Source organism: Melanaphis sacchari, unplaced genomic scaffold, assembly GCF_002803265.2.
Source record: "Melanaphis sacchari strain LSU unplaced genomic scaffold, SCAv2.0 Contig109_pilon_pilon, whole genome shotgun sequence".
In the NCBI taxonomy this organism is placed as follows: Eukaryota; Metazoa; Arthropoda; class Insecta; order Hemiptera; family Aphididae; genus Melanaphis; species Melanaphis sacchari.
In genome coordinates, this window is record NW_020270419.1 from 570,912 (window position 1) to 597,665 (window position 26,754).

Consider the following 26,754-nt stretch of genomic DNA (forward strand, 5'->3'; position numbering starts at 1 on the left):
ATTCATTTTTAATAGAATAATACGAATAATATATGCATTGACGGACTCAACGTCAAACTAAATAGGAATAAACCGCCTATTATAAAGCATATTATATTAATTTAATGTAACCTTTAAAAATATTATCATACAATATCTTATTATTATTTATTAAACATATTTGCAAATTGTTGTACATTTTTATAATATGATACAAGTACTGTGAATTGTGATTGAGAATTAATGGTTTTTATTTATTATTTTCTAACGATTAGCTTATAAGCTATAAAAACAATATTTGTTAAATCATAATTATTTCCGCCCTATTCCAAGTCGTTAATTTTTTTTAAATAAATTGTGAACAGTGAATACTGAATAACAAAAATTATTTAAAAATATTCATTGGTTATCATTCGCCAAGTCTTTTACTATTGTAGTCGCGTTTCCCGTAATTATTAAATACATTTAATTAAACGAATTTTTAGTCACTAGTTAGTTAGACTAAAATATTTATATTATCAACTTGAAAAAAAAACAACAAACTAATAAAAAGTCACTGTCGTGACTAATGGATAACAAAATAATATTACTAAGATCTAAGAGTGTCAAAATAAAAATTGTCTATAAGCCTTGCGATTGTGTAAATCCGTCTGCGAAGTCTCTAAATAGGTACTCATTAGTTATTTATATGTCTTATAGGTACGTCAAAGTGGTATTATTAATATTGCAATGTTACCATACACAATAAACTCTGTGTAATACAATAAAACATTTTAAAACCTTTATCATAGATAATTCATGAAATTTTTCTTTGGTTAACTATTAAAAGGGTTTAAAAAAATAAATTTTATACGAGTATGACTCATTCATTTAAAGCATTTTGGCTTTTACTATAATTTATTAGTATTATTGTCATGATCAGATCATATAATTATGCATTAATAATTAATATATCATTTTAATTTATAACTATTATTCAAACTCGACTGTAATCAGTAAGTATGGTAAACATGTAAAATGGAATATAATAATTATTGTATTAAAACAATAGTTAGGTTCATAGTACATAAGACTACATAAAGATAATTAATAAATAACTAATCAAAATTGAGTAGGTACCTATACATTATATACGATATTTTTTAGTAAACAAGAAAATAAACATAAAAAAGAAATTATTAAGTATACTTTACGCAAACAAACACATATATTTTTATTTTAGGGTGGTTAGAATAGACTAGAAAGCATGAACAGTTTTTAATAAAAAATATCCATTTTTTTTTTTTATTGCTTGTATATTTATATATTTAAAATAAATTTAAGATATTGAACATTTTCGTAAATTTAATAAGTAAATAGGTAGTGCTATTATTATTTTTAATCAATTATTATTTAGTGTTGTAATATTCTCGTGAATCATATACTTAGAGAAGTAATTATAAGAGAAGTTATAAAGAAGTTTTATATAATAGTATAATAAGTATTTACTTATAGAAATTAACATCATTTCAAAATATTTTATGCGAAATAAAAATATTTTAATCGATTTCTAATTAAATTTAAAATAATTAACAAGTGCTTTACAAAAACTCTGATAAAAAATATTTACGCATCTAAAATACTTGTAACTGGCGTTATTTTTTATTAGAAGTGTTTTATGTTTTGAGATATTTATTCTATAAGTGCACTGATATAAGATTAATTTTGCAAACTCTATATCATTTTAACAAATGTTATAGTTAAAAATTTTAAAATATTATAATATTAGAAATTAGGTAATAAATAATATATATTTATGTTTTAAATTATTTTGTCTTAAATGTATTGCTATATTATAAAACTATGTAAATACTTAAATGAAACTATAATTATTCCTTGTTATGAGTATTTATAATTTTATAATTATAACAACTTGTAATACAAAATATAATATTGCTTTGACCTTTTTAATCATGTATTATTACTGCAATATAATATAAGTAAAAATCGATATGAATATACGTACCTGTACTATTTTTCTACACGTTTCTCCGAATCGTATTCAACCAGGATATTCGATTAATACCCAGGTTAGCAAAAGGTCAATTTAACTGAAAAAAATATTTGGTTATTCGTGTAATACATTATAATAGAACGATTTGACTGATCCAAAAATCTACTTCATAGTTCACAAGGAATAATAATTCCCTTCTGTGAGTTTTACTCATAGATTTAGAAATCGTCACTTCGTTAATACAATTTAAATAGATGCAGCAGTCGTAAACAAAAACCACCTACGTTTTCGCTCTTAAATATATTCTTATTTTTTTTTTTTTTTTTACATAGCTATATTTTAATATGTAAGTAAGGCGCTGAAAAAATTAAAAATATAATAATTGATTATTGCATTTATTTAATCAATTGGAATACAGTAAAATCCGTTTAATTGGGACACCGCATAAAGGGGACAAATTGCCATAGATTCAAACGAATATATTTGTTTTAGGCAATTTAACTCCGTTTATTGGAGACAGGCCATCGGTTATGTGGCGCAAAGATAAAAGTGTCTAACTACTAACTAGATATTCTATCTTATACGCTTACCTACTTTCTTATCAAAACTGTATTTATCTAATTTTTATAGCTCTAATATATTTTATATACGTACATATACTACATATATTATATATATTATATACGTATACGTATGTAATAATTTCATGTAAAAATATGCAACGTATTTTATTTTTTTTAATTATTTCTTTCATCCTATAATACCATGTACTTCATTGATCAGTTGTTACTTAATTTCATTCAAAATTGAAATGAAAATGTCCAACAACCTTGTTAGACATTTGAGTAAACTTTTTCAATAAGCAAAGTCTTAATAAATTACAACAAAAAAGAGTGGACGATTTTTTGCAGCCAAACAAAATATGAATTAAATATATTATAATCAACTAATTAATTAACGATATAATTAAAGTTCTAATAATAATGTTTAGACAAAGTATGAATTATGTATGTATACGTTTTGCAAATAAAGTTGTTATGCACACACTTTAATAGTTTCAGTTTATTAGTTATTCTGTTAATCCGAACAGTCGCATGGGGACAAATAGGTCACAATCCAACATGTCCCAATCAAACAGATTCTACAATATATTATGAAAAAGCAATTGATTATTTTTATTTAAAATTCAAAAATGCATCATTATTCAGGACTTTTAAACACGATATAGGTATCAGATAAAATAATAAAATATTTTTAACGAAATATTTTGTTTCCAAATGAATTGTCTAGAAACTGATTAATTAAAATCAATTTTTTTTTAATTTTAAATATCCGATAAGATTGATGTGTTTATATTATTTAATATTGTCTGATAACAATATAATAGTTAAACTTATAATTAATATTATATAAAGTTATTATCGATGAATAAATATATATATTCGTATTTCGTATGAGATATACCTATATGTAGATATCTACTATAAGTCTTTGCCTATGAACTAGTTAAATGTATATAATATAACTATAAGCTTAACTTTACTAATTATCCATTTTAAACGTACTTTTTTTCTAGTTAATTAAATAAAAATAAAAATTATGTTCAATTAAAATAATGTTTATAGTAATTAATAATTTTTATTTATATCTTTAAGCTATAAAATTAATTTATATGTTTTTGTTTAATTACACCGTGGATAGTGGTTTAATTTAAAAGTAAGTAAATAAATAATTCTTTTTTTGAACATGTAGACATATTACATTTAACTACTACACCATGGAATGAGTTAGAAAAGTATTTTATAAATAATTAAAAAAAGTTAAAATTGCAAAATCACGATCACAATCACCTAAGAAGTAATTAAAAATCGTAATTGATAATTATTCTATATTATCTATTCAGTTGTAAAGTTATATTTAATGAAGGTTAAACTTCTCAAGTTAAATTTATCATTTATCACTCAAGTTAAACGATATTCGTCTGCTTTAAAGGGTTTGGTATAGGTAATTTTAATAGAAAATGAAAAGAATCAAAATTTAAAACCTTAAATATAATCATTAAAAGTAATTCTATGTCAAAATAAATAATAGTAATTGCATATCATAGTGAAATTACGAGTATATATCGAGAAACGGCTTCGTGCGAAAAAAAAACCACTTAACTTCTTCCACCTCATCAATTTCTTCTTATGCTTCAATTTTTACCAACTAAATCAAGTTTTTGTGATATTCTTGTTTTATTTTCTAGTTCTAATAAACCATCAATATTGCTAATATCTAAATATTGTCGTACCCGATTCTTCTCCCTTCGTTGTTTATATATTTACCAACCCATTTTGCTATATAACCTCTAGGGGCTTTCATATCTCATAATGTCTTGTGCTTCTAAGTTTACTGACTATTATCTATGGCTCGTTATTTAAAATCTTGTATGGTTGAAAAAATACTCTCACATTATAATATTTATAATTATGACGCAGCAGTTACTTTTAACGAGCACTATTATAATATATTTGTTCTCACTAGTCTCTACTATTATATTTTCATTCTCTGGAATCTAGGTTTATGCTCAGGTATCTAGTGTACTCAAAAACTTTTCACTTAACAGAAAAAGCTTATCTAGTTTTAAGTTCATTCAAATTAATCTGTAATTATTTGTTTATTTTTTATTTATAAACAGTTTAACGGACCAAAATCCTGTATAATATTTTTAAATTATTAAAATAATTAAAGATAATATATTAATAATAATACATATACCTATATGAAAAATACATAATATTTGAATTATAAATTACTATTTCTTAAAATTAACAAAACATTGAATTTAAAAATATCATAACTTGAAAAAAATCTAATGAGGAGAACATTTCATAAGCTATATTTAAAGCATGAGGGACAAATTAATCAATACCAGATTTTTTTCAAAAAAATATAAAATAACAAATAATTCTTTACTTTAAAAAAAAATGAAGAACCGCAAATACATAATTGTACCAATAATAAATATATGCAATTAGTATTCCATTTAATAAACAATGTACAAATATTACATCCACAAATTTTCTTTTGAAGAACAAAGAATTTAGATTTTGTGATCAAATTTACGATATGTGCCAAATTCTTAGAAAGAACTCACAAGAAAACTATACGAAGTTTTCAAACAATATAAAATGTTAAAACTTTTAGTATTTCTATTAATGAACTCAAACATCTTATATAATTTATTTAACACAAGTTTATAACTAATTTTAAATAACAAGTCATATTTAAAATGAATATCCAAAACTTTCATAACATAAACTCTATTTAATTCATTATTGTTGATTTTACATTCAAAAATAATTGAATTCCAGTAAAAGAAATAACCTTCCATTTTATAATATTTAGAGATAGATAATTATAGTTATACACCATGTAAAAAACGAATCTAAATTCTTTTGCAAAATTTCAGAGTCTGCAATATTATTAATTAAGCAGTTAAATTTATTATCTTGTCTTTTCTTAATTAAGAGCGAAATTCAAACGCCATTATAAATTTTTTTACTTTGAATATACATATTAGTGAAACCGAAAAAATATTATCATTTTTTACCTATTTTTCTAGAAATTTTTTCTCGAGTAGAGACGTAGTTCTTCAATCTCTTTTAAAGTCCTCCTTTATAATATTACTTCAAATGTTTCTACTAAATCTACTAAAGTGTTTCTAAATTATTTTTATTCAAACTGAAAGTAATTCTCTGCTTTTTAAACTTATTCTAATGATAGTTCGTCCAATCTGTTATTATACAATATTTCCCCTAGTATAACTTATTCACTAATCACTTGACGATATCATAACTTACCTAAAATACTCATCCTAAAAAATAGTAACTAACGAATTCATGGACGGCATTTTCATTCAATGTTTGTAAAATTATTGTTATCAATACTTTTTAATTTCCAATGTATCTACTGTTTAGGTACTCTTTATGTAGATCTCAGTAATAATTTGACTTATATTTTTTTAGTAAGCATTTGAAGTTTAAATTTTGACACAATTAGATATTTTAACGAATAACTATGTTTTTGGAAATGTTTTCTTTCGTTTTGTCATGTTTTTATATAAATTAATACAGTCGAAAGTTTACAAGTATAACTCGATTTTAATAATGAAGCTGGTCTGGATTTCACAGTAAAGATTTAAAAAATGTTTAATAATAAAATGCAAGAATTCACTGATACATCAGAAAAATAGTGAATGTTTTTTCTCCGATTATTATTATATCAAAAAACAATAAAATAGGTCAAACATAATTAAAAAATCTACTAACAACAAAATAATATAGTGTTAAATAAATACCGGTATAAATATATACATTACATTTACTATTTTAAATTTTTATAAATTCATAATTATTTACATATGAGTTTTATTTTATCGTAATAAAATAATACTGTGTATAATAATATACACATATGTATAATTCATTGTATAAATATTTGTTCTGAAACAATAAGCAATATATGTTTGAACTTAAAATGCATTACACGTACTCACGGTTTTTGTTTTATTAAATAAAAATAATACGATAAATGATAAATATATTATTATAGATAATAATATACAATATACCTACGTATAATAATGAGTTTAAAGCTAGGTATATACATTTTAAAAATAAATTAAATTAGATAGGTTATGTAGATACCAAGTATAATACTTAATATATATTATAAAAAGATAAACATACAGCTTCTGCAATTTAATAGGTAATTAAGATTTATGATCAATAATAATTCAATATTGGTTGGTTTTAGCCTTTAGGTATTTATTATAATCAAGTAATTACAAATATTTCTTAATGAAAATCAGTAAAAATAAAAACATAAATACTAATTTAAAAAAATTTAATCCTTTAAAAAGTATCAGGTTGATTACGTAATTCAACAATTTGGTAATTGGTGTAGCCTGTACACAGGTAAAGCGAAACTATTTTAAAACGACTGAAATCGCTTAAATGTGACTAATGAGAAATTAAACATTTATATTTTATAGAAAAAATGCACACTGATAAAATGTAGTCAAAACAAAAAATGTTTGTCTCCAGTCATGACTAATATTGCTTCATTGGAATGAAATGTGTGGTATTTTGATAATTTATAATTAATATTAGTCACTGGATGCTGTTATCAACATTTTACCAAAAACTAATAATTTGTGCTAAATTGTTTACAATATAAAGGTAAAATTATATATTTATACAAGTAAATGTACTTAAATTTAAAAAAAAAAATATGTTTATTTCATTTTTTTATTCATTTTTTTAGTATAGTATTCGAATCCTCTAAAAAATTATATAAATTATATAATTAAGTAATTAAATAAATAGGAAACCATGTATATAATATAATACTATATATTTTATTAAATATGATTATAAAATGTCGATCGAGCTTGAAATCAACCTCAGTCACTTTATGGTTATAAAAACAAAAACATACAGGAACAATTATGAACAGAAATATCGGATATCCTAAAGAATACCAAGTTTTTTACTTTAATTTGATCAATTACGTTTTATGTAGTGTACAATCATAATGCTTTATTTTTACTTAAAGCAAATTGACAAAATATTACTTAAATTCTTTCAGTTGATTTTTCTTTACCAGATCACTCTAAGAAATTAAGGGAAAACATGTAATATTATAGAAAGCAAACACAATTACTGATAATACCTTAAATAAATTTAAAATTTAAATAAATTAAATTTGAAGTCTTAAATATTTTTAAATAAATAGATAAAAATATATTTTTTTTGAACTTCCTGCCTTAAATGGCTTAAATGATAAAATCATATACTATATTTTCATGATAACAATAGAATGTGATAATGATAATAGTTCAAGATGTTCATTGATTCAGACTACAATAGTAAAGGGGTCTTTTTAAAGTTAGTGTACGGTGCTAAGCACGTATTTGCGTGACGAATCATACAGGGGTTTAATATTATCTAGCTATGGTAACAGTTCATATATCTAACAAACAATTGAGTTGTAGTTCATAAGTATTAAATCCGAATTGAAATTTATAACGTATTAAATATTATTGTCAATTAAAAACTTATTAATTTTATATTAAAATGATTTACGGAGGAAAACCTATGAAACCCGTTCCACCGTCTAAAGTAGGTGTTTCTATACCTACGCCGTTTCGAGGACCTGAAGCATATACGTACGGGTTTGTAAGTACACCAATACTTTTTTTTAATTGAAAATATAACATTATAACATTGATTTGATAAGCTAATTTAAATATTAGTTAGCTAAACAACCGGGGTGTGATTACAAAATTAGACTTCGTGACATAGAACGATTCCGTACAGAAAGGTTAAAAATACAAAACGAAAATGATTTTAAAAGTATACTTAGAGAAGCTCAGCATAAAGAAATGATTGACGCGTCTGATAAAAAATGTCTATACAATCAAATAAAAAGAATGGTTGAATGTGGAATGAAAGCTAACGAACATTTATTTAAAGAAGAACCATGTCCAAAGTATGAACATCTGTTTTTATTGTTTTTAACTTCAACAATACATTAATAATTACTTATACGTTGAAAAACTAGGCCGGAATTAAAATTAGAACAAGAACCAGGAAACCCGAAAATTGCCCAAGAAGATTTAGAAGAAAAGGCAAGAGCACTCAAAGAAAAAAGTGACGAAGAAGAGCGTAAATTAGTGGAAGCAAAACGTCTACAAATGTTCATGTTGGCATAAAATAAAATAAAAAATGTATTGAAAACTATTGAATATTTTAAATTATTATTTTAGAGAAAACTCTGAAGAATTGAGATTTGCTGCAATAACTAAACGTAAAAACGATATAGCTAATATAAACTATAAAATTATTGAAGAAAATAACAGATTCATTAAAGAACAAAAAATTAAACAGAGAGAACTAGCTAATATTGAAAATGCAGAAATATTTAAAAAGCAGGTAAATCTAATTATATATATATATAGCTAGACTAAATTTGATTGATTTTCAAAGTTAAATAAGCAATACACTAGCGCGTACACGAGGAAAGGTCAGGTGTTCAACCCTCCCCCTCCCTAAAAAAAAATATAAATTTATATACTTTTTTTTTGTACGCGCCTGTATATACGTATATAGTTGCGTGTAATCCATAAGTAAACATATCCTATTAAACATTTATGAATTTGTTACTTATGGTTTTAAGTATTCAGCTTTATTATTTTTTTTAAATTTAAATCGAAGTAAGTCATTTTACAAAATATTATGAAGATTTCATATTTTTGTATGCATTACTAGCGAAATGCACATTACTATTGATTATAAACAAGAATTATAATTTTACTTACATCAATAAATCATGTCACTGATACATAAGGCGTTTTGACAGTAGTTATTGATAATAAGTTATCACAAAAAATAAAAAAAAAATGATTAAATATATTTTCTATTGCTGCAGTCGAGTATTTATTTCTGAGATCTGGATCTTAATGGGCTTACTAATGAATTTATAGTATGTATTGATAAATAATATAATTATTAATATTATTTATATTGTAAAAAAAATATATGTATATATTATACACAATAGGTATAGATATACCTATTTTGTCATACGTCTAGTATGAAAATACCAAAGCAGATTGCTACGATTACCTAAAAAAAATAACAAACAAAACTTTCAGTTATCACAAAGTTCATCCAAATAATTCCAAGTAAACCACCCAGGTGCTTTAAAAGAAACTGTTGTATAGTTATACACTTCCTAAAAAAAATGTTCCGACAAATGCTGCCAATGCATGACTTTCCTTTCCCACCATTCAAACCTCATTAAATTTACTTGTTGGATAGATTTTTGTGTATAGCTGCACATTGTAAATAAATAAATTTTATTTTCAATGAAAATAAATAAACGTATAGGCTAATAGCACTATATTACCTACACTCCTGCAATACTACTATAATATGAAATTTATAATTTTATTTAGACTCTTGAAAGAGAAGAGGAAAGACGTAAACTTTTAGAGAAAAAACTTAAGTTTCGAAAGGAATTATATGAACAAGTTCAACAGAAAGAAAAATTACTAGAACAACAAAAAGTTTTAAAAGCGATTGAATGCGATGAAATTAAGAAATTGAATGAAAAGTTGAACGAAGAAGAAGAATTTGGTAAGTAAGAGTCTGCTCGATAAATTATTATCTTTAATTGTTATTAGGTGTATATTAATTAAGCATTTTAATAATGCTGTAATAAAATATTTTCAATACATATCTAGATTCTAGATACAAATAATACAGATACTTAACTTTAAAAATTATCTACTATCTAGGTACACATACTCTTAAAATACATAAAAAAAAAAAAAACAAATTATTTTCTTTATGAAGATTTGTTGTATTAAAAATGTAGAGTTACCAAATTAAAGTAAAACAAATAATTCATAATTTAAAATTCAATAATTTTTATGTCAATCTTTAAATATAATTTTATACTTACATTACAATCATTGTCAATAAAAAATAATAATAAAAGTTATAAATGTATAATGCATCATAGTTTAACAAAACAAAATAAAAATATAGGTTTAATAGGTCTATTTTATATTTACAACAGATATTATTCATCTGATCATCTGTATAAAGTCATAAATTATAATTAATCATTAGCTAAATTAATATTATAATAATTTAATTTTAATAAGTATCTTAAATAGGTACTTCTATTAAGAAACAATATAATTTTACTTACAGTTATAAATTAATTTTTCTTTTAAGTAAATAAATAACGATAAAAGATACAAAATAAAATGTAGATACATTACAGAGCACTGCATTTTAGTTTAAATATTTACAGTAAATTTAGGGATAAAAATAAATAACTATTTAAGAATATTTTATTTATCATTAGTGCTTAAATAATAGCTAGAATAAATACAGGAAATTTTACGATACAAATTTGCAAATCAAAAATTAATTTTCTTTAGAAAAATTAGAACGTAAAAGAAAACAATTGCAAACAAAAAATGAAATAGCATTATTCACCAAAGAAAGAGCGATTTTGTTTGCAAAAATGAACGAAGCGAAAACAATGTTTGATGAAACATTTAAGCTCACAATGAGACAAAATTTAAAGGATGACTCAGCCAGCGAAATTGAAGCAAAGGTGAAACCTAAATTTTTGTGTGTTTTTTAATATATTTATTTTGATATATTTTTAAAATATTATAGCTTCAATTAAAACGCGAAAACGAAATGTTTAAAGAACATCAAGCAATTATTAAAGCAGAACGCAAAAGGCAAAATGATGAAATATCAAAAACAATTATGAAACAAATAAATGAAATTGAGGAACTTAAACTATCTATCGAACGTGAAAGTGCTGAAGCACGGCGAAAGCGTATGAAGGTACGATCCTACTAAATGTATTTAAAGTGTATGTATACTATGCGGGCATTACAATATTATAATTTTCACAGGAGGGCAATAATGTTTTAATGGATCAACTAAAAGCGCGTAAGGCACTTTTAGAAGAACAAAAAAAATTAAAACGTGAAATGTTTAATCAAGCGAAAAAAGAATACGAAGACTATTTGAAAGAGGAGAAACTTCAGTGGGAAAATAAAAAAATATACAAATGGCAGTTTAGAAAAGACCTAAACGACCAAATTAAGGCCAGTAAAGAAATAATCGTAAGTATTCAATATTATATGATATCAACACATTATATATTATTCATATAATTATATTTATTATCAACGTATGACATGGATAATACATAATACATGTACAGGTTACTTATATTTTTAACTTTTAATGCGTCACTTACATAATATAAAACCTGTGAAAAAATAAATTAGTTTCTTTTTATGAAATCAGACATGTTGTGACGTATTTTTAATGCGTATTTCTATTACACACACGTTTTTTAACGAGTGGGTTGGCAAAAATCCAGTTACTAATCTAGTTTTGCATTCAATTTTTATTTCATTTAATAAACGTATGAAATAAACTATTTTACTGTTTAGGAAAAACAGAGACAAATCGATTTGGAAAATCATCGGAAATTCATGATGGAATTAGCCGCACAAGAAAAACTACTAAAAAAACTATTATCTGAACTATGAACATTCAAGTAATATCACTTTTTCATAAACGCCTGTTCATAATGTTTATTGAACTCAGATTTTTATAGTTGTAACATATCATGATGAACCTATTTAGATGACCTTTTTCTTTATATTAATTTTTATTACCAAGTTATCTATATTGTAGTATTATATTATTATAGTGTTGATTATAGCTTATCAGATAGTGGCTAATTTGATTTCAATTATACTGAATTATCTATTTATCTTATAGACATTATAATAGATTTCCTTATTTTCAGTATTTATCCTTTAAATTAGTATGAACTTATATTTACTCCAAATTAAGCTTTATTAATATGACTTTCATTGTATAGACTATTAGTGCATTATTATGTCACTTTTATAAAATTATATTCATTCAAAAAATGTCTGTTTGTAAATTGGATGCAATACCGTTGATTTTAGACTATAATATATATTCTAAAATCAAAGATGATACCTATATAAAACTATAGGTTAGAACTATAGGCTATATAGGACTATAAGTTATAAATTAGAACTTGCTTTAGTAAATATTATTTTCATTTTTAAAACCATCAACTATACTAAACACAAGTAGATATTAATTATAAATGTATAATATTCTTAAAAATTGTGTTCAAGATTTAAGCAATTAATACAGGTTACACGAAATTTATACTATAATAAAGAAATTTATCTCAGTGGATGACAAATAATTAAAAGTCAATCATACGAGTATAATGGCTCATATTCAATATATTTAAAATTGAACGATTGGGAAACATATTCTTGTATCCTAAATATGTCCAGACTACAATCAGGAGTGTTGAGTAATGATGTAACCGTTTAAACTTATATAGAGTGTTGCGAATTAAAAAAATATTTATTTATAAGTAACTATTGTAAGTACTAAATACCAACAAAATATACAAATAAGTATAAATATATAAAACCTTTTATTATAGTAGACTGATTAATAATAATTAATTTATAATACAAGTTAAGATTACAAAGTTACAGATCTCTACACATACTGATACAGTGGACCGTAATCATAAAATACAAAAATACATAGTATATTAAATGTAGGGCATTACTAATTACTATAGTTGACATTATTAAAAATAAATAATTATATTTTACAGTGATGAGTCATGCTTGATGACTTTGATGATAGACAATAGTAATTACTAATATTAGTAACTGTATCCTATAGTCGATAATACAATATTGTTTTCATTGGTGTGGTAGGAAACTGTGACACTATTTAAAATAATAGCATTAATAACAATATGAGTAAGTTAAATCTTTGTCATTAATCAAATACTCAAGTATCAGCTAATTTTCTAGACTTCCAGAGACTATAATACGTTATATTTATTAAGCTTTAGAAATATCTATAAATTTATTACGATAATACATCCATGTCAAATACATTATGATATTATTATTATAAGAAACTAGGATCACAAATACCCACAGACCACAATAAATAAATAGGTAGGTTTTTAATTGGCTTATTTTGATAAATTAGGCAATTAATTAATTACTTCATAAATCGAGTATTATACGTATACACTATACACGTATTAATGTAATACGTACTAGCTCGACTAGCTGTATAATCTGACTTCGCCAAGGAAAAAATGAAAAAGTATAAAATAAGGTATTATGTCGATGTATTTCAGTTTTAGTGTATGTTCACGAGCAAATCGGTAAATCGATATACCTCACTTTGTAAACCAATTCGATCAAAATGGGAAATCCGCCTAGATGAAGCACTTGGTATATTTTATAACGCAGTTCGAAGTACCCTCTAAACTTTTCCGAAGAGAACATACCTCTGAGAACTATCTCTAAAACTTTTATCAAAATCAGTTGAGTATTTTTAGAGTCTATAAGCTACAATCATAATAGTCGGACATTGTATTTTGTAGTACATTATAAACAAATAAACAATAAACTTAATATTATCTTATTTAAAAAATCTTATAGCAAAACCTGGCGAATTAATTTTTTTTTTCTGTAAACAATAGAAATCTTAAATATTAACAATAAATTATTCGATTTTTTTGAGCCAAAATGAAATTTACTAAACATATAATTTTTTTTTAACCAGTCTAATAGTGTCCAAGATAAACGCACGCTTATCTTTGAACACGTTCAAAGTTTAAACATGCAAACTCTACAGCATTATAATGTATACTATTAGTATATGTTATACAAATTATGAATATTATAAGTATATTAAAAAGCACATCTGTATAATGTATAAATACATAAATATGTATCGATATCATTTGTACAATTTTCAAAAATTAAATTTACGCCAAAATAAAGAAAAATATAAAAAATTAGTTTTTAAATAAAAAAAAAAGTTTACTTGCTGTAATTATTAGGTAATAAGTATAAGAATAAAATAACTAAAAATCTACTACCTCCCTTGTTTACTAGGACCAAGTCATTACTACCACGTCTAAATTCATCTCATGTAGGACTGTAAATATTGACAGGTTTATATTATGTACATATAATTAATATATAATATATATTATGTTCATATGAAAGATTATGATATATTATGTTATAAAATAAATTAATATAATTTGAATATTCATTTCTTCTGTATGTGCTATACCAACTGGCCAGTATTTGGAGTCTACTGATCATAATGTTAATAATATTGCAATACCTATCAAATTTGAAATTTACCATCTGTCGTTATAGTAACATACAATGGCGGCATACGGCGCGTCGGCGCATCCGAATAGCGTGCGGAAGATACCTACCTAAAAGTTAAAAATCATAACAACCGAATAACGTGCGAGATAATATTATATTCTCGTATTTATATAAAGCTGCGCGCGATATTTATATTTTATAATAATTTACATACTTATTATCAAGCATTTTTACTTTATTGGCTTTATCGTAATATATGAAAACAAAGGTATATCACGATGAAATACAATTGTATTGTACGTGATTTGGGCATAGGTACATACTACAGTACCATATTGATATACTATTATGTATTAAAAAAAAAAGAACGATGGATAAAGAAAATTACATAGGTAACGTAACTATGGATAAATATTAAAATAACCAAATTTTATGAAATTACATTGCTTGAATTCGTTGACAGGTGTATTGACATGCATGTTTTTATTGAAAATTTAATTTATCAAAATTATTATTTAAACATTGTCGTCATATACCTTAGGTCCTAACTCCTAGGCATGTTTTTATTATATATTTCTAATTTATGCATTTACATTAAACATAGATACCTACTATAAAGTATAAACATTACGATATTACCTTTACACATTATACAATATAATGATGTGTCAATCCGGAGTTTGAAAAGTTGAAGGAAAATTTCATATTTCACAGTTGTATTGTATGATATAAAAATCAAGCATGACATTTATAACATCGAATAATAAGTAAAATGTTCTCCGTCATTTGACGATTTCGAAAAGCAATTGATAGTTACACAACATTTTCAAAGAAACCATTTTAATTTTAATTTTTAGTATAGATATCAGAACATTTAGAACCACATAGATAGGTACATTGAAACATATATCATGTCTATAAAACACGAACGCACTTTTTTTTTTTTAGGTAGAGGAGACTAAATAAAATTAATTTAAAATAGTTACTATATTTAATTTTAAATATGTACAAAATTCCGAAACCTTTATGCACGAGATTTTACTTCTTTCGAACCAATAGGTAGCGGTGAACCGCCGACATTATACCTAGGTATAAAATATAGGTAATAAATTATCAATTAATTAAATTATGAAAATGGTGATTATTTTTCCTATATGTTACCAACTAAATGATAAAGTTAAGTTATCTCAATCCTTTTTTCCCTAATATTGATAGCACTTCTGAAGTTTGAACATCGATTTCTCTAAGAATAATATGAAGCATAGCTAATCCATTCCTTCGATTCTGACTCATTGTATTTCTTTGGTAGGTATATTTATTGTGTTAAACGTGTTGTCTAACTCGATTTTTATTAAAAAGAAAAAAAAACAATTAATCGGCAAACAATCAACTACACAGACTTGAGTAGTTGTACAACAATAGGTACTATCTATTATATTTTTAAACAAGTCACAAAACGTAAGTCGAATTTGTAAACCCAAAGATACCTTTATGCTGCAATAAACTAAATTTAATCGATAAAAATATAATCGTAAGGCGTTTCCGGTTTCGACCGTAATATTCTAAATCCACATAACTAGTTTAAACACCCCCTCCTCTTCTCTCTCGAATGCGTCTTTATGTGGAATGTTCATGAAATAACATATTGTTAACAAGCGATACGTATCGCCGTATCGGCGAAATCGTCGTATCATGTTACCGTCAAACGTTATCAAACGGTCGTTAGTTTAAAACTGATAACAGTCCTCTCCGACAGTCCGAACACTCCGAAAGTCCGAACATTCCGAACGTACTAAATACTAATTTCGATTGCGGTTTTTCTACTTCTCGTCGCAAATTCAAAATACAGCATTTGGACCGTTTAAATGCTGTTGTTGGTTTCATAAATTAATAATTATTCTGGGCTCTTGTGATAAACATGTCTACGACGGTATGCAAATTCTATTTACAAGGAAATTGTTATTACGGCTCGTCCTGTCGGTTCTTGCATGATCAACCACAGCGCTCAAACCATGGAATCTCATCAAGGAGTTCTAGTGAGTTAATACCTAAATCATTTTTTCTGGTAAAAATACTAAAAAATTTTAAAACACATTATCAATTGATAAGAAATTCAACACATATATTGTTGTACACTTTTCTTACTTTATTCTTAATATTATTTACATGTTTTAATGTTTAGGGAATAAAAACAAAAGTTATTATGAAACTATTAATAGAGCATATAATGATGATGACGATCACGGACAACATTACTATGATTCTGGAAGTAAAAACGCCAACTACAATTATAAAAAGGATTATGGCAACAGGGATGGTTATTATAATCAAAGAAATGATCGCAATGAATATTATGACGATTCCAGTAATCATTATGGCAATCAAGGTCAAAGGCAGCGCAATGTAAAGAACTATAATGAAGATGACAACAGTCGGAGTAGAAATTATGATTATGGTGCGAACAAAGTTCATGCTAGTTCAAATCGGTACTCAAATTTTAAATATTTAAATTCAAATGTTATTAGTTACAACACCATATACATCACATACTCAATATATATAATATATATTATAATAACCAATGAATTTTAATTTTTTACGATTAAAGCAATAAAATTTGTTATTCAATTTTTTTAGGAATACGAATTTAGATAGTAAAAAACAAACATATGAAATCCACAATGATACAGAAAAAATATTAAAGAAATATGAAAATGATATGTAAGTACTATTTAATTTAAAATAAACAATCAATATCAGAAAATATTTAAATAATTAGTAATAACTAAATCCTTAGCTTTATCAATATTCCTTTTTTATGTTCTACGTTTTAGACAACACAAATTTTAGGATTTCTTTCAAATACTAGGCAATTTTTCTACTGCTTTTTATTCATTTGTAGTCTTAAGAAAGGAAAAAGCTCAATTTAATTAGTTTTTCTTACTTTTTAATTAAACTTTAATTATTGCAAAATATTTTATCACAAAGTTATTTCAAGTATTAATTTTATTAAAATAAAATATTTGTTAAATTGTCACAAATTCATTCTTTTTTCTCATATTTTAACTGATGAGAGATGGAAACATATTGTATTTTAGTATACTAGTTTTTTAATGAGGCATTTTAATAGTTTCATACATTTTTATTTATTTTTAATTCTTTTTTGCAAAAAAAGCAGAGTTTTTTTCACTAAGTATTTTAACATTTATTTTTTTTCAGTAAAACTTACCAAAATCATGTAAGACAATTATCAATGAGCAATGCTTGGCCATTCACGTGTTTTCAACCTATTGGACATGAATTTCCTATTCAACCAGTTGGATGTTTAAATTTTATTGAAGTATCATTTGAAGAAATTAGATGTGATTATTACATGACTAAAAATATTTGTGCCAATCCCGGTTTGATTCATGTAAGTTACAACTAATACGTACAGAATGTTTTACTAATTTCCATTATTGTATACAAATGTTATTTGAATTTAAATTTACTTAATACATATTATTTTTATTTTACTAACCAATACAATATGTATCTTTAGACTAATAAGATATTAAGTATATTAAGAGTACAATTTCTCTCTAAATAATATGAAATATATATATCTCATAGCTGAAAATTATATGTTTACAATTTCATGATAGCTAATTTTTATTCTGTAATAACTGTTAAGGATATTTCACCCTAAACAAAGTTGAATTTATAAATAATAAATATGACTAAATTATGTTTTATTTAAAATATTTAAACTATGAAATATTAAGTTTTATAAATAAGATTTTTTTTTTATTTACAAAATATTTTATGAAGGGTTCATTTATGTATTATAAGCACAACAAAAAATTGATAACAGTTTCAACAAATATAAATCAAATATATTTTACCAAAAATATTAAATAGTATAGTTCAACTTAAAAATAACTCGTTAAATTTTGATGAAATGTTAATAATTGCATGTGACATGTATCTAGTTACTTGTAGATTCTTAATTATTTAATTACTCATAGATCCACAAACAATTATTATAATGTATAATATGTAAAGATAGTACTGGAGTATGGCTATGCTGGGCCTCATACTTGCTATGACTTTAAAAGACTTTTTTAATGGTATTATTCTATAATAATGGTATACTCTTCAAATGAAAAGAAAAATATACAGAATTAAAGATTAAGACAATAATTCCAATTTTATATTTTGTTGTCCACGGGTTAGAGAACTGCTTATTTATAATTCATAATGTTAGATTTGCATGAATGATAAAGTTCTTACATCAAAATTAATCAATTATAGTTTTATAATTTTGAATGTACTATATATGATTTAGAAACGGAGTGTTGATGATTTAATGTCAAAAGCTCAAAAGCAAAAAGAAGATATTTTAACACTTAAGAGGCATGTGCAAGAAGATCTTGTAAGTATATGATTCTTACTTCAGTATTTATACTTTAATAAAATTATATTTTACACAATATGCAATTTAATGTTATCCTGTATGTTATTTTTTATATGCTTCAGGTATCAACATTTAAAAAATGTGAAAATTCAAAAGTTAACAATTTTGAAAACTCTATACAGATAGACCAAAATAGTTACTGGGATATGTCTATTAGATCTTTGAAAACGCCCGTGAATAAAAAATCTGAATTGGAGTCATTTAGTTTTGTTACCAAAAAAAAAGATAAGAACACTGAGAACGAGCCAAAATTGAAGATACTCATGCAAACCGAAGTATATGGTAAAATAGATAATGAAGCATTTGCTCAAAATTGTTTTACCAATTTCATACCAATTATGCCTCCACCTAAGAAGTACTGTTTATAATTTTTTTTTTTTAGTAAATTAATAGTTCAATTTAAAATATACAAACAAATCATTGCTTTACCTAAAATCAATACTTTTTTCTTTTTTACTGGGAATATAGAAATGACATCTTAAATCCATAATAATATTCTCATCTGTTTTTATATTGCTCCATCTAAAATCGCTTGATATTAATTATTTTTTTTTTTATAATATTAATAGTTATTAATTTCTTTGAATTATTTTTAAAATGTTCATTTTTCTAAAAAACAAATTAACATTTATTTTGTACCTTATTCCTTATAAAGGAATTAAATTTTTATTAGTTTAATTTTAGTAATCCACTGTAAATCTCATAAATGCTAACTAAGTATTATTACACAATTGTAAAGAAATACTCCTTAGACTTTAGAGAATAAAAAAAAAAAAAAAGAAGTTATTTTTGTCATAATGTTTTAATATAATTGTATCTGAATATTTTACAAAAGTATTATAGTTGTGATCACATTATTCAACCTTAACTTCTATAGATTTTATATTAATATTAGTTGATAATTACATTGTAATTTGTAAAAATAATTATAATTTATTCTGTTCCTATCTTTTTTAATGTTCTGCTATCCTTAAAATAACATTTTTTACAATTAATTTATAATTATATTAACTATTTCAGTTTACAATTTAATGGAAAAATTGTATCAATTGAAATGTCTATTATTGTAATTTGTAAGTACCCAATATGAGTAGTTAATGATGATATTTATTTAATTACAATAATGATATCTGACATTTGTTGTTGTAATAAATAAGTATTAACTCAAAGATATGATAAACTTTTATTCTATTTTGTTAATTTCTTAAGATATGTAATACATAAATAAATTTATATTTGTTTATATTTTTTAATTTAAATGTATTTAAGGATTTGTGGCGCCTCGTCATTTAAAATTGAAACACTTATAAAGATTCACATGAGTACCAATTAGTGGTTGTTGAATGTTGATTGATTTGAGAAGTTGAATGATTATGAAATGTTTCATTTAAACAAAATACTTCATTTGCAGTTTTTATTTTTAATAAATATTATACCTTAAATGCAAGGAATTAAAAAGTTAGTTTGCTAAGTAGTGATAAGTATTTAAAAAGATTAAAAAATTATATATTTTTTAAGTTTTTATTTTTCCATTAGATACTGATATTTAAAGACAGTATTAAAATATCAAGATTGGATAAATTTTTTATTTAAATATGTAGGTATATGATTAAAGAGTTAAGTTCTAATGTATGGTGATTATATTTTGTAATTAATAAAAAAATATTTTTAGAATACACAGTGTCATATTTATGCAAGAACAAATAGACAATTACACTGGGCCTACCGACTTCAAGCATAAACAATTAATTGTACTCCTTGTGATCATACTTTGGGAAAACATAATGGATATGAATTTTACTTATGTATTTTGGTGGGTTATTAAGTATAATAACTTTTTCCCAAAAGTGGTGGCCTTGAAGCTGAAATCAAATTTGACTTAAACATTAAATATTTAGTTCGATATATAAGTGTAAAAAATAATAATAAAAATACTAATTTGTATTTAAAAATATTAACTTTTTAATTTGTTTAGTTTGTTTTTAACTTAAATAAATATTAAACATTAATTGACTGTTTTAAATTAGTATTTTTGGTTATAAATAATCATGTTTTTGACAATAAAATGTTTTTCTATGATCCAACTACTCATTTATAAACAGCTAATTACATAGAACATTGATTTTAAAATATATTTTGCATACATTTTATTTTGGCATTAAAAAAATAGAAATTAACAATTTGGGGTCCAATATTGTAAATTATACTTAGCCCATTAATTGGTGAATCAGGCACTGAGAATACATATTTAGTAGTTTTTAATAATATGTAGTTAAATAAACATTGTATAAGTTATTTGGATATTATGAGATGGGCCCACATTGATTTTTAAATTGATTGAAATAATTAAACTTTTGAGGATGTAGAAATTTAAAGATACTAAAACTTATTATTTAAAGATAATCATTCTAAGTAGGTATTATAGTTGTACGTATTTTTCATAGATTTTAAATTTTCATGTTTTGTTTGATTAATCTAGTACCATTCTTGTTTTTTCCGTGAAAGAAAAATTGATTCTTTGTAGATATAATGAGCTGCTCAAATTGTTTTCAATATTATAGAATATTATTCAATTCAATTAGTATAGTTATACACTGTATGAAATAATAATGAAATCCGACAACTGTCCTACTGAGAATTGAAATACACAAATAGATAGTTTCTAAGTTAAGTATTATTAATATTCTCAAAGAACAACTAGAAGCTAAAATGTTTAACATATTCATGTAATAAAATTGTAATTCTTGATAATAAATTTGACCATTAATTATTTAACCTACTTAAATGTTTATTATTTTTTATTATTTTTAGGAGGTACAGCCACATAGAACAAGTTTTTTATTTTTAAAGAGCCGTGAACCAAAAAAAGTTTAGGAACCGCTGCTTTATAGAATATGGTCCATATACATAATCACTAACGAGTAATGAGTAGAGGCCGGATTTATAAGTATTACAAGTATTTATTGACTTTTTACTACTCAACGGAGATTAAATAATGCGGACGATTTATATTATTTACTCCTATTTTTACTATTATTTACACCATTCGGTACAGAAAATAATTGGGCCTCACCAAAAAAAAAAAATGTTCTACACACTACACTCGCACACAGACAGTTTAATAGTATACAGTGTACACAATGTAATATAATACATCAGTATGACAACAAATCCTTTTTAAATTACAATATTATAAAACAAATTAATATATATATAACTTATAACACCACCTGAGAAGTGCTAAATATTCAATAGGTGTCCTTGTAAACTTGTAATATTAGTGAAAAAAGTGAAAATGATTTAAAGTTTAAGCAGGTACCTACTATTAGGTAGCAATAGTCGATGTATGAAATATTTTATTTATAATTTATTTATTTTCTATGAGTGAAATAAATAAATGATTTTATTCAAATTTTAAATTAATTGGAAATTGTCAACGGATATCGATATTTTTTATTTAAAAAAAGAACATACTTTTAAATCTTTAAAATATCAAATATTCAAATTTTAAAAAATATTCATATCATCATATCATCTATAGGCGATTAGGAGGTAAGTAATTATTTAAATGTAACTTTAAGTTTTTATCTTTAAAGTTTAAACTTTTTTTCATAGAAAAAAGTTGTAACCAGTATCAGTTTCAAAATCAGGTAAATACTTGAAAATTATGTAATTGATTATGGATTAGTAGGTACGAACGGAACTTAATTAAATTTTAATAAATGTATGGTACCTATAGATATTTTATTGACCTTTTGGTTTTACAATCAGGATTTCAAATTGAAAAAATGCTCAAATACGATAGGCACAACTTGCCAGTTGCGTTAGCAATATTGGTTCTAAGTACGTATTCTAATATAGAGTCCGATCATGATGAAATCAGAGGAATGAAAAGGATATAAAATCAAAGCTGTAGGAAAATAGAATTTAAAAAGTAATAAAATATGAATTGACGTAATCTAATAATTATATAACCATGCTTCATAATTGTGTTATTCTTGTAAATACTTCAACATGTCATGAAATCAACATATCGCGTAAATGCTCGATAAACAAATCCATTTTTAAGTTTTTTTTTTATTAACTGTATACAAATGTTATTTATGCACTAGAAAGAGCACTTCATTGTTTAAAAATAGGTTAATTGTCAAAAAATCGAGACTAATAAGACTGTAGTATTTGATCGTTTTTAATTATAGATATACCCATGCTTATAAATACATAAATACTTGACATAGGTACGTAGGTAGTTAAATATGTTTAATCTATAAAGTTAAATTTTTAGTGTACCTAACTGCTTAATTATTGTAGTAGGTATGATGTAAAAGTAAAAAAAGTGAACCAGTTATAGGTAGGTACTAAAGATATATTGTTATTAGTTATTACTTTACGTCAAAAAGATAAATTATATAGCGTGTTAATAACACTTAATTAAAATTTTAATTCCAGTGATAAGACTTAGATTCTGAGCAGAGCTATGATAAGTGGGTGCATGTTTTATTTTTTTTTTTTTGTGTACGCAGACTGGTTTTTATAATACAAAAAATACTTTAATTGCCATTCCCGAGAGTGGTTTACGGTAGCAATATTTGTAGCAAATTATAGTCTTTTGAGAGGGAAAAGATAAAAACTGCACCCGTTACTTTTCCTATTAATCGAGATAAAATAAAAATGCGTAAAATGGAATATTTTATAGATATTTACTTGAAATTTTTAACTTAATTATTTTCTATAGTCATTGTTAAAATTTAGGTAAAAAAAAAATAAATTGAATACTAAATCAACAAGATTTCTCATAGTTTTCTGGATGTAGTTAAAAATTTATAATTTGTAAATTATTTTAAAGTTAAAAAGCATTAATTATCTAGTACACCCATCTAGTACTTAAATTGAAGTTTTTTATTAACCATACTACATTTCCTAAATATGAAATCCACTTTTAAGCTTTTTAACGTTATATCATGAATCTCTACGATATTTCTATTGATATTAGCTATGAACATATTCGTGAAAGTTAATTATAATACTACATACCTATTATTTAAACATACTCGTATTTTAATTTAATTTGTAAACAATCAATCTCAATTTGATTATTGTATTTTAGATAAAGCCGCGAATAAAGCTTAATATACATAATTATAATATCACTTCAATGTTTACTCTATTTTTAGATTCTGAGTGAAGCAATAAATGTATTAATTTTACAATGAGGTGATATTTTTATTTTTTTTAGTAAGGAGTACACGATAAGTTATTGATAAAATGCTTCGATTTTCAAAACTGTGGCAATTTCGGGTACAAAATTATGTCTGTTTTGTACTTTGAAGAGTTTAAAATTAATAATTCTTAGTACCCATACTTAAAATCAGCAAAAATGAACAAAAAATTAATAAAAAAAAGAACTTTCATAAAATTTTCCACAAAATCGATTTTGTTTTTTTTTTTTTTTATATAGGTAACTCGAAAACGAATAACTGTAGGAAGTTACTTAAAATTTTCACCAAATATTTAATTTGTCGTTTATTATTTCCGATAAAATCAAAATATTTTGACTGATTTTGAACAATTAAGAAATTTTCTATTGTTTTAGTTTTCTTATATATATATATACATGTTGATTGATATTAGTTAATTATTTAGGTACTAGCTATAAAATTTAAAAATTTAATGCAAGGTTTTTTATTAATTTTTCATCTTATATTTGAAAAAAAAATTCTACAATATTTCAAATTCAAATTTCTATGACATTCGATATTCATCTGTAAAATAATTATATCTCTTCAAACATTTTTTGATATTTTTTTGTATTAAAAAAAAAAATAATAATAATAAATATTTTAAATTACCTATCACCAAATGTTTACCTATATAATATTGTTTTTATTATGTAATACAATTTCAATTTATTTTAGTTTTTTTTCTATAAATGTCATTAAAAATTTTTCACTGCATCAATATTCTTAAAAAATTAATACAAGATCCCACAATAATTATTATTCTTGTAAAAATATTAAAAATACAATTTTTTTTATATGTATATGTGAAATTAGAATTTTGACGAATGTCGTCAAAATCACAAAGAATTGTAAACTAATTTTTAATTAAAAATTCATAAAAACTTTGTTTTTATAATTAAGATTTGAAAATCGTATAGAAATTCACAAATAGTTCATATTGCAGAAATCATAAAATTTTAAAAATATAAAAATAATTATTTTTTATAGATTTTTTTAAGCTAAATTTTGACAAAAATACTTATTTAAACAATAAATAATATTATTAATTATTTTGTTATAATTAAATAATATTATTTGTGGTAACCTAAAACGTTTACGTATTTTATAATATGATTATGGAAATGTGTTATAATGAATGAAATTTTTAATTTATTTTAAGATATTATCTATTTAGTATTTATATTGCATGAACCTATTTTTATTGTTTTGCAATATTTACAGAAAGATGTTATTAAATTTTGAGTTATTTAGGTTGATAATATGTAATATAAATGTACCTATATAATTATTATAATAATGAAATACAAATAAAATAATAAATGACTTTACTATGGTATAAATAGTTATCAAGAAAACATATTAACATAAAACATACTTAGTGATTTACGCTGACAGAGCAGTTTCCACTCAGAATCGTTTTTCATGTACAATGCGATATATCATTGAATTCCAATTTAACACACTCGCAATAGTAACTCAGTCGACACCCAATGCACGACGGTACCCACTTGCCTACCTTTTTTTCAAGAGGGGCCTTGCATAACAACACAATCGCAATGGCCTTCAAAATGCTGATTTCACATATCCAGCAATTTTCCTATCAATTTCAGAAAATTTCACGAATTATGCGAAACATATAAACAAGCAAATCATAGACTATTCACGTAAAAAATTTATAACGCGTATCCCGATTGTTTAACTCGCCAAACAAAATAGAAGTTCGATTCTATTCTATTAGTCTATTATTGGCAATGCTATAACGTCATTATATAATTTAATTTTGAGATCTTTAATATATTATTTTTTTTTTTTTTTTTGTATCATTTGTTAAGGCCAAACACAATTATTGTGTTTTGTAACAAAGTCTAAACAATATAATATGTAAATAATAATTTATTAAACGTGATTCTTACGATATTCGATATTGAAATTTTTTTAACTATATCTAGATTATTGAACCTATTACGACCTACACTGTAAATCCTTCGGGAACTCATAAAAACTGTCCGCGCAAAATTTTAGCCGAATCGAATGCAATCGACTCGCGTCACGAGATCATTGAAGTCTTTCAGTTTTTTTTTTTTTTTGTAACGTGTTTTTAATACCAGTCACGAAATGACAATACAAAATACGTACAAACCGTACCCACACAGTTACATAACACACATTTATACACCGTAAACTTGTAATGTTTTTATATTTAGAAAAAATTAACCTTCGTTTTTTACGCCTGTTCCGAGTATTTTAGGACTAAGGCGCCTATGTTGTCGCATTTCAG

At 23.9% G+C, this 26,754-nt stretch overlaps 2 protein-coding genes across 2 annotated transcripts; both read left to right on the forward strand.

Annotated features, from left to right (window-relative positions):
* Window positions 1-8,060: 8,060 nt before the first annotated feature.
* LOC112603480 (golgin subfamily A member 6-like protein 6) lies at window positions 8,061-12,210 on the forward strand. The gene is made up of 9 exons (XM_025352051.1): window positions 8,061-8,196; window positions 8,274-8,509; window positions 8,582-8,722; window positions 8,787-8,952; window positions 9,978-10,158; window positions 10,974-11,152; window positions 11,218-11,394; window positions 11,466-11,678; window positions 12,015-12,210. Exons 1-9 carry the CDS (start codon window positions 8,095-8,097, stop codon window positions 12,111-12,113), a joined length of 1,494 nt encoding a protein of 497 aa, XP_025207836.1. The 5' UTR covers window positions 8,061-8,094; the 3' UTR covers window positions 12,114-12,210.
* A 4,212-nt stretch (window positions 12,211-16,422) lies between these two features.
* LOC112603477 (putative uncharacterized protein DDB_G0282133) lies at window positions 16,423-19,763 on the forward strand. Its single transcript, XM_025352048.1, has 6 exons — window positions 16,423-16,816; window positions 16,963-17,266; window positions 17,418-17,501; window positions 18,000-18,192; window positions 19,108-19,194; window positions 19,299-19,763. The coding sequence occupies exons 1-6, from the start codon at window positions 16,699-16,701 to the stop codon at window positions 19,602-19,604; spliced, it is 1,092 nt and encodes a 363-aa protein (XP_025207833.1). The 5' UTR covers window positions 16,423-16,698; the 3' UTR covers window positions 19,605-19,763.
* Window positions 19,764-26,754: the final 6,991 nt, after the last annotated feature.